The 12,747-nt window shown below is 37.0% G+C and overlaps 1 protein-coding gene across 1 annotated transcript in view; it reads right to left on the bottom strand.

Annotated features, from left to right (window-relative positions):
- Positions 1 to 260: 260 nt before the first annotated feature.
- Positions 261 to 12,747, bottom strand: part of arhgef10 (Rho guanine nucleotide exchange factor (GEF) 10) — a 31,765-nt gene continuing 19,278 nt past the window's right edge. The window contains 4 exon segments of the mRNA XM_043262367.1: positions 261 to 2,058; positions 3,122 to 3,244; positions 9,362 to 9,536; positions 11,029 to 11,171. Of these exon segments, the coding sequence (XP_043118302.1) occupies positions 1,565 to 2,058; positions 3,122 to 3,244; positions 9,362 to 9,536; positions 11,029 to 11,171 (935 nt within the window). The 3' untranslated portion in view covers positions 261 to 1,564.

Below are 12,747 nucleotides of genomic sequence, written 5' to 3'. Positions count from 1 at the left end.
GGAAAGGCCTGCTGCAAAACAACTTTGTGATGGTGCTTTTATAGCACTGAGGACTTTATATGTATATTAAATTTCAGACGTTTTGTCCACTATAGATTATGATGGGCAGATATCAGAAACCAAAGATATTTTGCTTTATGTTAAAAAAACACAACAATAATTAAGAACTACTTAGTTGGCATGTTTTTTTTTTTTTTTTTTTTTTTTTTTTTTTGAGGGGGGCCCAAACATAGCCTAACATCCAAATAATAAAGTGAGCATAGATGTATCTTTTTAATTTTCACTTTTACCTAGCAAAACAAATATTTCAAGACAAATTTCTCTCAAACACACTGAACTGGAAATACAAAGGGGGAAGAAAAAACAACAACAACAGCCACACATTTTCTTTTCTTTTTTATATGAAGTTTCTTTCCTTCCTTCCATCCATCCATCCATGCCCATATAAATTTTACCGTAAATCAGTGTTGCTGTTGGTAAAGTGCATTTCACAGAAATCCATTCAACCTCTGTTCAGCCTCAAATGTGATTTTCGTCTTAGGTCATTCCCTTATGTATGAGCTGGCAGTCATAGTCCATCAAAAAGGAAAAGGAAACTAAAAACGGGCCGAAAAAAAAGGGCCAGTTGAACACAAACAAAATGGTTATCTATCACACTTGCAAAGATATACAAAGAACGCAGGTTAGAACAATGGTATATAATTTGTTAATATACAAGTCAGAAATACATATCACTATGTATCATCATAAAGCTTTTTCCATACCTTTAAATATTGATAAGCATTAACTTTAAATTATAATTATGGAGGAATGCCACTTTTCTGGAACTTGTAACACAGGACACCAACTTCACTTTAAGACCCAAACAGAATCTCCGGCCCGCCAGAGACTCCCATACAAGTCATTCAGTCACAGGTTGTAGCCGATCACAGAGACCAGTCTAAAGGCCATAAACCTCAGCTGGGCCTGGATTCAACCAACGTTTTAGGACTTCTTTTACAAAAACAAGCAGTGCTTGAAGCAAACATTTTGAGCTTCCCTTTCATGAAATGTTCTTTAAAGAAAAACAAACTGAAAATTAAAAAGACAAGCTGAACAGATGCAGGCACTGAAAGCATGTTTCAAACGTGACAACTTTTATAAAAAAAAAAAAGAAAATCTGCTGTTTGCTAGATTTCTAGCTGTTATCTAGCGGTTAAAATTTGTATTAGACCTGAATATTATCACACTGCAGTGGTACTGGCATTTTCACAAATGCGCTTTTTAATTTGGGTGAAAGTGGTAAAACTTATTTCTCTGAAGCATGACTGAATACTTGGTAGTCGAGCTCATTCCTGGAACACATTCTTTTATTCCCTTCATTCATTAATCTTTTTCCCCCCTCAGCCCATGACTGAATGCAAGGTCAGTCTAAGGAACTGCTCTCTCTGACGTGCAAAGGCCTAAAATGAAGACATACAGTAAAAGCATCATTAGAAGAGTGAAAAACAAAAGAGCGATGGATACTGGTGTTTGTGCAGCTGCATCCAAACTAAATCCTGATCCTCACCGTTCTCTTTTTCTCTCACAGACTGGGCAGTGGTATTTGCCACACCATGATAGTGGACACCATCTCCTCGTGCTTAGACTGTTTTGTTTTTCTGTTGATTCTGCGGTGTCCCAGTCCTCCAGACACCACCAACAATGAGCTCACATTTACTTTCTCAGTCTGCTTGGCCTTCTGGAAGTGCGCCGGCTCGTTCAGCAGGTCGTATATAGCCCCGTCCTCTGGGCCGTGCTCTAAAGAGCCCTGAGACAGAGCTAGAGACCCACACGAGGAGGACAGGGAGTCCTGGAGAACTGGAGCGTGTGGAGGAGAGCTGGTACTGCTGCACCCCACCCCGGAGCAGTTCTCATCCAGTTGGGTTCCGTCCACCTCAGAGGCCCCAGGCTGGCACTGGCTGGGTGTGTTGGAGGTGAGAGTTGCCATGGTTGCTTGGGAGACGTTACACACAGCTGTCGCCATCGTGAGGAACTTGACTGGGCCATGGTGAGCATGAAAAGAGACCATTCCTCGACCTGAAGCAAGACAACAAGGGACACGAATGACAAATAAAAGGTTTGCTCAAGCAGAACAATATTAAAGATTAAAATAAAAACACACATAAATGCACGCACACATAAATGTCAAAACACAATAGGGTAGTATATCCTATCTATACATATTACAAGATATTATTATTTTAGTATAATAATTATCTCAAATGTAAATATTAGATATAAAATCAAACATCATTAAGTGTTATTTGAGTATTATTTATATATAATTTTGTATACTTACTAGTCCCACTTTTTCTTAAGTGGCTTTAACAGCTAAGTACTTACATAAATAGTACTGTAAGCGGAATGTATTATCGTGTGCACATTGTATTGCAAAACACTTTTGGGTCACACTTTATATTAGGTGGCTTTAACTACTATGTACTTGTGTAAAAAAAACAAACAAGTACAATGTACTTATTGTGTTCATAATGTATTGCAAAACCCTTTTGCTACTACTGAGGTGGGCTATAGGTAAGGTTAGTTTTAATGTGTAAGGGAAGGGTCAACAGTGTAATAACCAATATAATTACATTTTGTATGTACACAATAAGTGCATTGTTAAATTATTAATTTATGTTAAGAAAAGTACTATGAGCTTAAGTGGCCTTAAGTGCTATGAGTTTACATTTAAAGTGGGATAATATGTTTAAATGAACACACACACACACACACACACACACACACACACACACACACACACACACACACACACACATATATATATTTAATTGCCAAATGTTTTGGTTTTTTATAAAAAAAAAAAAAAAAAAGAAAAATTTCAACATTTTATATTTGTAACATTTTCTATTTTATTTCTTCTGTTTTATTTTGTGATTTTATTTAATAATAGTCACTATTTGGAAAAATTAAAGTGGTATTAAAAGCAGATTCTTTTTTTGTCGGGTGTGGTTTGTTCCTGAACTTCTGCTGAGTTGCAGTATTTCAAAGTGCTGCAGTATCCACAGGGCACTGGGCAGCAAACAAACTTCTAAAGTACAACTTCACAGCAACACGCATTAAAAACCTGTTGAGAACTGACCTGTGACTTTTGGGATGCCCTGCAGTCGGGGCACAGACAGGGCCACTGTAACCCCAAGATTGGTCCCCACCAACAACAGTCCGTGACACACTAACAGACTGCTCACAGAGACTCTCTGCTGTCCTAAAAGGGAACAATTAATTTCATTTAAATACTTGCACTGCTAACTAAATCAGAAAAACACATACTATAAAACACTTGTGGCAAGCACTCATGACTAGAGGTACTTGGTGAAACATTGGCTCAGTGGAATAATAACATCATCCACACATGCTAGGCTGTGTGGGTAGCAACTCGACAGCATGTGTGGGTAGGTTACTATGGGGATGATGCTGAACAGCAGTTGGTTTCCAAAGAAACCTGACATGATGCGCACTTACAAATGGGGAGGGAGGCCTCATTAGAAAGAAAAGAATGGCAAATGTTCAGAATATTTGGTTAAACAAACAACTCTTAATTTGTACATCATGTCCTGTACACAAAGTGGAATCATTTTAATGAAATAATTTTAAAGTCCAGTCCGGTCACAGTTCTATGAATGATGTTAAATCTATTTTAGGATTGCTGTCATGTTGCTGATTAAATAAAACCATAAATTGTCAGTGTCATTTTTGACTCATTATTGGTAAAGAATTTGCTATAAACTGCCACTGTGAAGCATATATAAAAACACCATAAAAAACCTGTAAAACCACATTTTAAAATGTTAAGGAATGTTGTATTTAATAATAATAATAATAATAATAATAATAATAATAATAATAACAACAGATGTTTTTACTCAAATAATATTACTAATAAAAATACAATACAAAAAATAAGATAATATAAACACTATATAACCTTAACTTCATAGTTCTATATAATGTTGGTCATTATATAGAACTATGAAGTTAAGGAAAACAATGGAAGGGTTAAATGCACTAGACTTTTCAGAGAGCTTGGAATTTTATTAGTGTGACTAAAAGTAGAATGCCATTGGGCCAGAGTTGTTCTTTTGTCAGTTAACACATGAGCAAACAGAGCTGCTGATAAAAAGGTGCTATGCTGAGGGAAAAAAAAAATCTATGCGCCAACACCCTCAAACATCTGATTGGTCAGGATCAGACTGCAAGTGTGAAGTATCAAAGAACAATGTTCAGTTTAGCTGTTCCTTAGTTCTGGCTCATATTTCTGAACATTTCAGATCATTACATTAGTCATGGAAACTCTAATTATCGACTATTACTAAACAAATGAGGGCTGAGTTTGCAAAAACATCTGCACAGTTTTGAAGTGTAACAGATTTGGTCTACAGAACTTGCAACAAAAAAAACAAACAAACAACAAAACTAAATGTTTTAAAAGGCAAGTTCATCAACAACTGTTGGAGTGAGACCCATTTAGCTTTATACATTTTGTAAATATCTGTTACTCTAAATAACAAGATATTCCAAGACTGTGCAAAATGAGAGGGTCTTTTATGTTTATAAAAAAAAAAAAAAAAAAAAAAAAAAAAGTCTGTGGTGCATTCTCGTCATCTGGCTGCTGTGGTGTAGCTGAACATCTCCTACATCCAAGAATAGATATAGCTGTGGGCTCTGTGTGTGTTTCCAGTCTGACCTTCAGAAGAGGGACATAAAGACATATACATGGCAGATTGAGTTGGCACTGAGTTTATGAATAAAACAAGTTTAGGTTTTAGAATATCTTAGTTAACATTTATTACATTTTTTTTGTTTTAGATTTAGTTAACTAATAACCCCAATTCAACCTCCATATAATATATGCTACAATCCCTAATAATAAATGCATATCATTTGTACAATTTATTTTGTATAAGACAATCTGTACAAGCTATCTTCAGTGTTTTAACAAAGCTAAGCAGTTGTTAATTGCCTGTTGGTTGAGTGATATTGTAGCTGATGTCTTAGTACCACCATCAAAAGACTGACACACTTTATTATAAATCATGTCAAGAACAATCAAAACTGATTTGTCAATGAGCAACTCGTGCGGATGTGATGGTGGGTGATGAGGGATTTGATCTTATGAGCAGCATGAAAAAAATGACTCCCTGTAATGCATTTCATTATATTTAAACAAACCAAATCATAACCAGTATCAACAAGCCAGAATTTAATAAGCTCTTAAACGTGCAATGTGCAATTTTTCAGACACCAAGGAAAAAAAAAATCTATAAAGGCATTAACCACTAATGGGGCTAAAAAGAGTTCCCGAAGTAACATCCTTTCAATTTAAAAAATTAAACATTGTCCATATATTATTGATGCAATATTGAAGATCTCTCTGAACCCCAAGAGTCAGTGCAGCTGTTTTTGTGGTGGCTGCTCTGTTTGTCCCATTACTGTACACATGAGTGAGTATTTGGGTCACAGGAGACAAAGCCATCAGAGACAAATACCACCGCCTGTACCATCACACACAAACACACACTGATGTCCATCCTAATCATTTCCAATAAGGCCATGAGTGCATTGTAAGACCTTGTGCATTGTGCATTGGATGACTCTTCCGCAAGTCATAAAAAAGGTGGTTGTTCGCATTATGATGACAAATGGATTCAAAGAGCTTTGGTACATTTGTAATACAGCAGACAAACACCAGCACATATGGAACGCAAACAGTCTTTCAGCAGCTGTAAAATCAATTACCAGGCGAAGGGATCATGGCCATTTCTGCCAGTCAGTTCAGCAAATCTTACATAAGACACTGCTGTACAAAGTATTGTGTGACATCGGCTGCAGGTTTCTGCAAGGTAAGATCAGGACAGGGTCCGTCTCTCCAAGGTTAGGACACAACACAAAAGAAATTACGCTACCAATCCCTCATCCTAAAATCAGCTCTTGCGTTACTGAACACAAATCAAAGGGTTTCAGGTTCTCTCTGTCTGAGGTGATTGCTAGCCATGCAAAATGATTGTTTTCGGCTGTACTGAAGTGAAACTCAGCAGCTTCAGAAATATGATACAGATGAATTTCCCTCCTTTGGCCGTACACACCAAGTTTTTGTGTGCGAAAAAAAAAATTATTCAGATGAAAAAAAGCTTTGAAGAATCATTACCTTCCTTAACAGGATTTTTTTTTTCAGTTTGAGGGTTGAAAAACTCGGATTTTCATACAGTGTGTCAGTTTCACACAGGTTTGTGCTTCAAGGTTATTCAAACTTCACCCTCATTCTATTGATGAAGAGCCACTGAACTACCAGCAGAAAGACCAAAAAAAATACCATAAAAAGCCAAGAAACACCTCAGAGACAAGTAAAGACACAACACAGCACGGGAGGCGACTAGCACTGCCTTTCATGAACAAAATCCTGCACTGACAAATAAGCCCCAGAGCTTAAAGAATAGCCGGGCATGATCCGACATACTCAGCACAACCAAGCTGAAGGATTCTGCTGGCCAGCCAGAGGCAAAATGGTGCAGGAATTTAAAAGACAATAATCTGCATTATAGATCAAGTTACTTCTGTTCAATCAAATCCTGCATTCAATAACACGATATAACATTATTTAGCAATTCAAATAGTAATCAATGCATCTTTTGCTGTATAACTTAAAATCTTTACAACAAAGTAACCAACTAGTAGGTACTAACAGCCCATATTATTGTTATCCACCAAATCTAGGAAGTTTTCCTTGTAATGACAGTAAGGAAATATGCCAACAGATTACTCAGATCTGACTAATCAGATCGAAGGAAACTTTAGCAGGACTCATCTTGTCCAACAGTGTTGTGTTATATGTAGCTTAATGATGACAAATGCTTAAAAACTGACTATTTTATTGAATTATTAATCAATCGTTTGAAAATTAGCAACCTCTAAAAGTACAATATTAGAGTTCCTCTATAATCAAAATGTAAACCGCAAGATTGTTTTTTCAAGCAGCAGTGAATCAGCATGAGGGAACTACAGCTGCAGTCAGAGACACACCCTGATACTCTCACACAGGAAGTCCTTCTCGTGGCCCATGTCTCCATGCAGACAGCTTCCTGAGTGTGCAAACTGCTTCAAGGGTTCATGGTGAGGGATTGCTAAACTCTACTCAACCTCACCACATTTGATTCCCTCACCATCCAAAGAAAACACTGCACTAGAGCTGATAGAGCAGTTTCCTATTCTAATGAAGGTCAGGGGAATATTATTAGCACGGACTGTTAGAAACGAATCCTTGATGTATCTAATAATAGATTAACATTGAATAACATTGTTCTGTAGCTGCACAGAAGCACAGCATATAAATGAGGTCTTTTGCAATGTTCCTTACTTCCTACTGAACATAAAAAAAATCGGGGTGGGGAAATATACTACAAAAGGGAATTTCACATTAGGGCTGCTTGATTTGGGTCCTCTTGAAATCTAATTGCCATTAAAAATGAAATGAATTGCAATTGTGATTTAAAAATGCAGTAGTAAACCTTCAGATTTTGATTACATACCAATATTGGTGGTATTAAAATAACAAAATAAGAAGCATTAGTATTGTAATAGAAAAAATATTTCAGAAACAAAAAATAATTCTATTTTACAGTGCAACTATCTTTACATAGCTTTGCGTTATGAATGGACCAATGTTTTTTGATAAACTCATAGTTTAATGTTCAATATGATACCCTGTTGATAACCATTGCCAAATAATTTACATATAAATAGCAGACCGCTCATGTTTTTTACAGAGCCTAAACAACAAAAAAAAATTATATAAATAACCCCAAAAGTAATGTGCTTTTATGAATACCGAACCTTACCATGCCCAGGTCTAGAACAGCATGCAGATATCAGACACAAGAAGAGAAAGAGATACAGCATATTCAGTGAGGGACTCCCAACACACAGTCAGAGCGTGCCTGGACTCCCCTGTCACTATGGAGATTTAAATAAAGCTTCTTTATTCAGCCCTGGAGAATAAAGAAACGGCTCTCTCATTAACAGAGCACATGTGCAGCAAGTGAGTCAACCCCCATCTTTACATTAAACACATTTGATTTATTTATCAGACAGGTTTCACATTTAAACATCTCTACAAGACATCATATGATGTTGCAATGAACAAAGGGAGAATAAAATGGGATATTCCAAAATGCGATATTCTACTATTCCTACTACTATTGTGATAAACGTTTTAGATGAACCTGCCCCAGAAATGCCACAAATATAAAATAAACTGTGATTGGTTGCTTAAATTGCTTAAAATGGTTTAAATAGGTGGGTTTTGGCCAAAATAAGATGCAATACGGACCAAAACTCATGCTGTTTAATCTGGCCATGTAAGACTAAGTTCCTTAGACTGCATTTTACTAATCAATTTAGAAAAGACATTTTGGCAGAGATTACGGTTTAAAAAGATTACAACCCTAGTCCTAAACCCAGCTGGTGTTACAGCAGCCAACATGCCTGCTGCCTGACTGACATAGTTGGTTACTTTGGGAATATTTGGTGAGGATTATTTAGGGCCAATGTGGACTTTTTAAAATCACTGACAAGTTAGTATTTGAACAGAATGGCCCACAAATCCATTAAAACTATTAGGGAGCCACCATAAAAAGCAGAAAGACAGAGAACAAAAACCAATGCTGAGGTCATTTCTAGTATAACTTGCTCTCTGAATGGCTTCCTGAACACAAACGGCCCATTCAGAACAACTAAAAACAAATGCTGGATAAAATCCAAAAAACACAATGAGTAAAAAATGTGCCATGCTAAGGAAACTCAACCCCTGATTTTCCTTAAAAAGCTTTTCTACAAATAAAGTGTAAAATCTACCTGCTTTAATTCAATAATGGCAAAAACAGAGACCTTTTAATTTTGCTTTAAGAAGAAAGAAAAAAAGCAGAAGGCATGACATCATCTGAATAAGGAAATGAACAACAACTTTTTTGTGTTGTTTTAAATGAAGTAACATGGCTCTGTGATTCTAAAAGAGACTGCAATTCTGTTCTTCCACATGAAAGAGAATCACATGACAAAACAACGCACCCACTCATGATGTCATGTTATTATATAAACACAAAGCTGTAAATCAGCAGAGTCACCTGTAATCTGCCACTGTCTGAGGACTACAAATGACAGGGAGCTGTCTCTAAGGGCTTAACTTTGGGAATGACAGTGTGGAAGGGAATACTTTTTTAAATGGGATATAAGCTGCAAAAACAAGTTTAGTAAGAAGCATTAGCAACTTCACTGGTAGTAGAGCTTTCACAGCATGCTATGGTTCAGTGTTTTGTGTAGTGTAATGTACCTGGGAGTGTGTTGTTGACAGCTGTGGCAATATTGATGTCTTGCAGGTGGTCAAGAGTCTCTGTGTGGAAGAGACGGAGGGTGGAGCCGGTACTGAAGGATATCCAGATCCCCACTCCGGCCACCACCATGTGGGACACGACCATTCCTTCTTCTTGATGGGCTTCAAACTGACGCTGTCAACACACACACACACACACACACACACACCCTTTTTTAAAATACACAAGCATCTAAACTCAAACTTACTTTAATGCACCAGTCTTGGTCAGGCTTGACTGGACTGGAAAACACTGGCCAGACTTTGCTTGGCCTCATTTCTGGAAAAATCTCCCTGTGCAATCTACCAAACTGAGGAATGAGGTAACCCAAAAAAAGGTCCAGAGAAGGAAAAAGAGACTGTGACTTGACCCGTTTCACTCTGAGTGGGAGAGGATGACATTTGGATTCTGATATGCTACAGCTTGACGTTTTTGCTGGAGCAAACAAAATAACAGGGAACTGCAATGGGAAATTTAACAGGGTTTGACGAATGTGTGTCCCACATCAGAACCACCTAATTAAGACTGGAAAAAAAAAAAGAAAAAAGAAAAAAACCTATCTGGCTCTTGCATTTCTGCACATCAGAATCTGTGATTTTCATCTCGTTAAAGACGATCTTAAACACTACTTTCTATTTGCATCACTGATTGCGTATTTCTTTCCAGCACACCTCTCATATATTCATCCCTCACTCTCAGCCAATGGTTTAACGGGAAGCAGAGCTGTTGAAGGGTAATGAGCTTAGTGATGCTGGCTGGATAACAGGTCAGTGTGTCAGTGTCTGCGTGTAGGAGAAAGAACACATGGCTTTAATATTCTGAGATCACAGCAGGCCTTTCTGGCCCTATGTGCGGTGAGACTGAGTGAAGAAACAGAGTTTTCACTTTCTTACAATGAATTATAGGCAGCTGTTAGTGGCATCACAGTATTAGGTCATAACATTATACACCCACACATATCTTTAAATATGCAAATAATAGTCTAAAGCCTATTTCCATGCAGAATTCTTGCAATGTTCTGTCCATTTGGTTTATTGCAAAGGACTTTTGAGATGAGTGGGGGGGAAAGCGATTATATAAATTTACATATAAACACTGCATTATGTTGAAACAAAAAAAAAAAAAAATGTGTATAATCAAACATCTAACAAAAATACATATTTATTTTAGCACTTCTGTCAGTGAACACGGCAACAAAAAGCCTCCAAAACGTTAGGCTATCAAAGAAATAACATTAAATAAAAAAAGTAGCCTAAATAATTCCTACCAACGTCATTCATTGGTTCTTGTTGCCTCCTCTTCCCCCGCTCCATCTATATTGATCTGCTTTGAGTTTTTATGCATTCACTGCATTACTCACTCACTTACTTTATATGCTACTTGTAGAGCAGCAGTATGTCTTAAACACAGCACCATATCTGCATATGTATGGTAGTTCCTGTACTTGCTTGCATTGGCAATAATCTACAACTACAGCGATCACCAACAGCAGCAGCAACCGAGCAGCAGCCTAGCAGATTTGTTCTGCCAAGACTAAACACATTAACAATGTCGTATCCATTACCATGCTAAAATCTTGCATGATAGAATTATACATGAAATGAAGAAATAAAAAGTGCTGTACTACCTCCACAGTATGTGCCTGTGTGTTGATTATGAAGATCTGCCCTCCTGATGAGGCCCAGACATGTTCACCCACCACCAGCAGGGCTTTAACTGGCAACACTCCCAGCTTCAGCACACAGGCCCCTGACTCGACCCAGGAACCGTCTGTGAGGGAGAGCAAAGGCTTGAAGAAAATCTGATTCTCAGATAGCAATGTTTGTAACTGTACAGAGAAGACAGTGCTTATGAGCACTGCGTGTGAGAAATTTGGTGTAAAACTGATTTTACGTGAGAGAAATTAGGTTAAAGGTTACGCATGATGTTGTCACACAGAGGGGCAGGGCTGATACTACATCCTGTGCTCTTCACCCACACTGCGTGTGTGGGTTTCCTGCAGAAATATAGTGACCTCACAGCATTCAGGGGGCAGAATGGAGGCGTGTTTAGTGTTTGCTTAAGTCACAAAGGCTTTATTGAAGAGTGACCTGACAATCATCGCAGTGAAAGAACGCCTCTTAGAGTGGAAATACTACTACCACTTTTTCACCCGAAAAATGTTGGAGCTGGTGTTCTGGGTTTTGTTACAGACCTTCTTTACGAGCTAAAATTTGAGAACACATTCTGACATTTAAAGTAAAATAAGGACTTGCTACTAAAGTGTAAATGCATAGTGGAAAAAACAATGGCAAATTCAGATATTAGATATCTGTACGTTTAATCATTTATTTGAGGCTGCATTTATTTCATCATTAGTACATTAAAACAGTAATATTATAATATGTTATTAGAATTTTAAACTTCTGACTATAGACTGGTCTGGGTAGGTACCACTATGGAGTAGCCTAGCACCTGCGTGATTTGTCATAGACATAAACAGAGAGAGGTAGCTCCAGGCAATTCTGTTTATTAACCACGAGAGCACCAAAAGTTATGGACTACATCTTTAAAATTCAGAAATTTAAGCAAAAACTTTTCCAGTTCTTAGTGTCACATGATCTTTAAGAAAGTATACTAACATGCTGATTTGCTGCTAAATCAATACTAATGCAATAACAGTTATGCTAAATAATATTAAATCAATGCTAAAAACAGTTGTGCTACTTAATATTTTGTGATGTGATATGGACAATTTTAAATGAGTAAAATATATAATACTGACTGAATGTAAAAAATAAAAGAATTCTAAAAAAAAGAATTTCAACATGTTTAATAACATTTACACTGACCCATAATAATTTTCACAAATCGCTGATAGCCTGCATCTGTTTCTGCTCACATCCTTCAGCGTATTTGAGTAGATCTTTATTCAGCTTGTTTGCCTCAAGAGGCTCTGATTACATAACACCAGCGCCTACACAGCATTCCCATACCCTCTCTCTTCGTCTCTTACTCTGATTCAAACAGACTTGTGATGAGCAGGGTTGTAAAAGGAAAAAAAGTGTTTTAATGAAGACACATTTTAGTGATTAAATGTCAATCCTTGCATTAGCACTAAAGACATTCTGTATTCAGCTGAATGACAAAATGAAGACAGACTTTGATTTAGAACAAGGCTTATGATCTGATAATAATATTTTCCATCCTGTGGTAGCATTGTTTTATGGCATTCATCTGGAACTGTGCAGTATTTCCTAAATGGCTCATCCTATGAGTATTACTAAACGTTAAGCATTACATTATGTGAACACTGAGAATACACTAAAAAGTATTATAATACAGTTACATATACTACTGTTTAAGT

This window comes from Puntigrus tetrazona, chromosome 17, assembly GCF_018831695.1.
Source record: "Puntigrus tetrazona isolate hp1 chromosome 17, ASM1883169v1, whole genome shotgun sequence".
In the NCBI taxonomy this organism is placed as follows: domain Eukaryota; kingdom Metazoa; phylum Chordata; class Actinopteri; order Cypriniformes; family Cyprinidae; genus Puntigrus; species Puntigrus tetrazona.
This window is presented reverse-complemented; position numbering and strand designations above follow the sequence as displayed.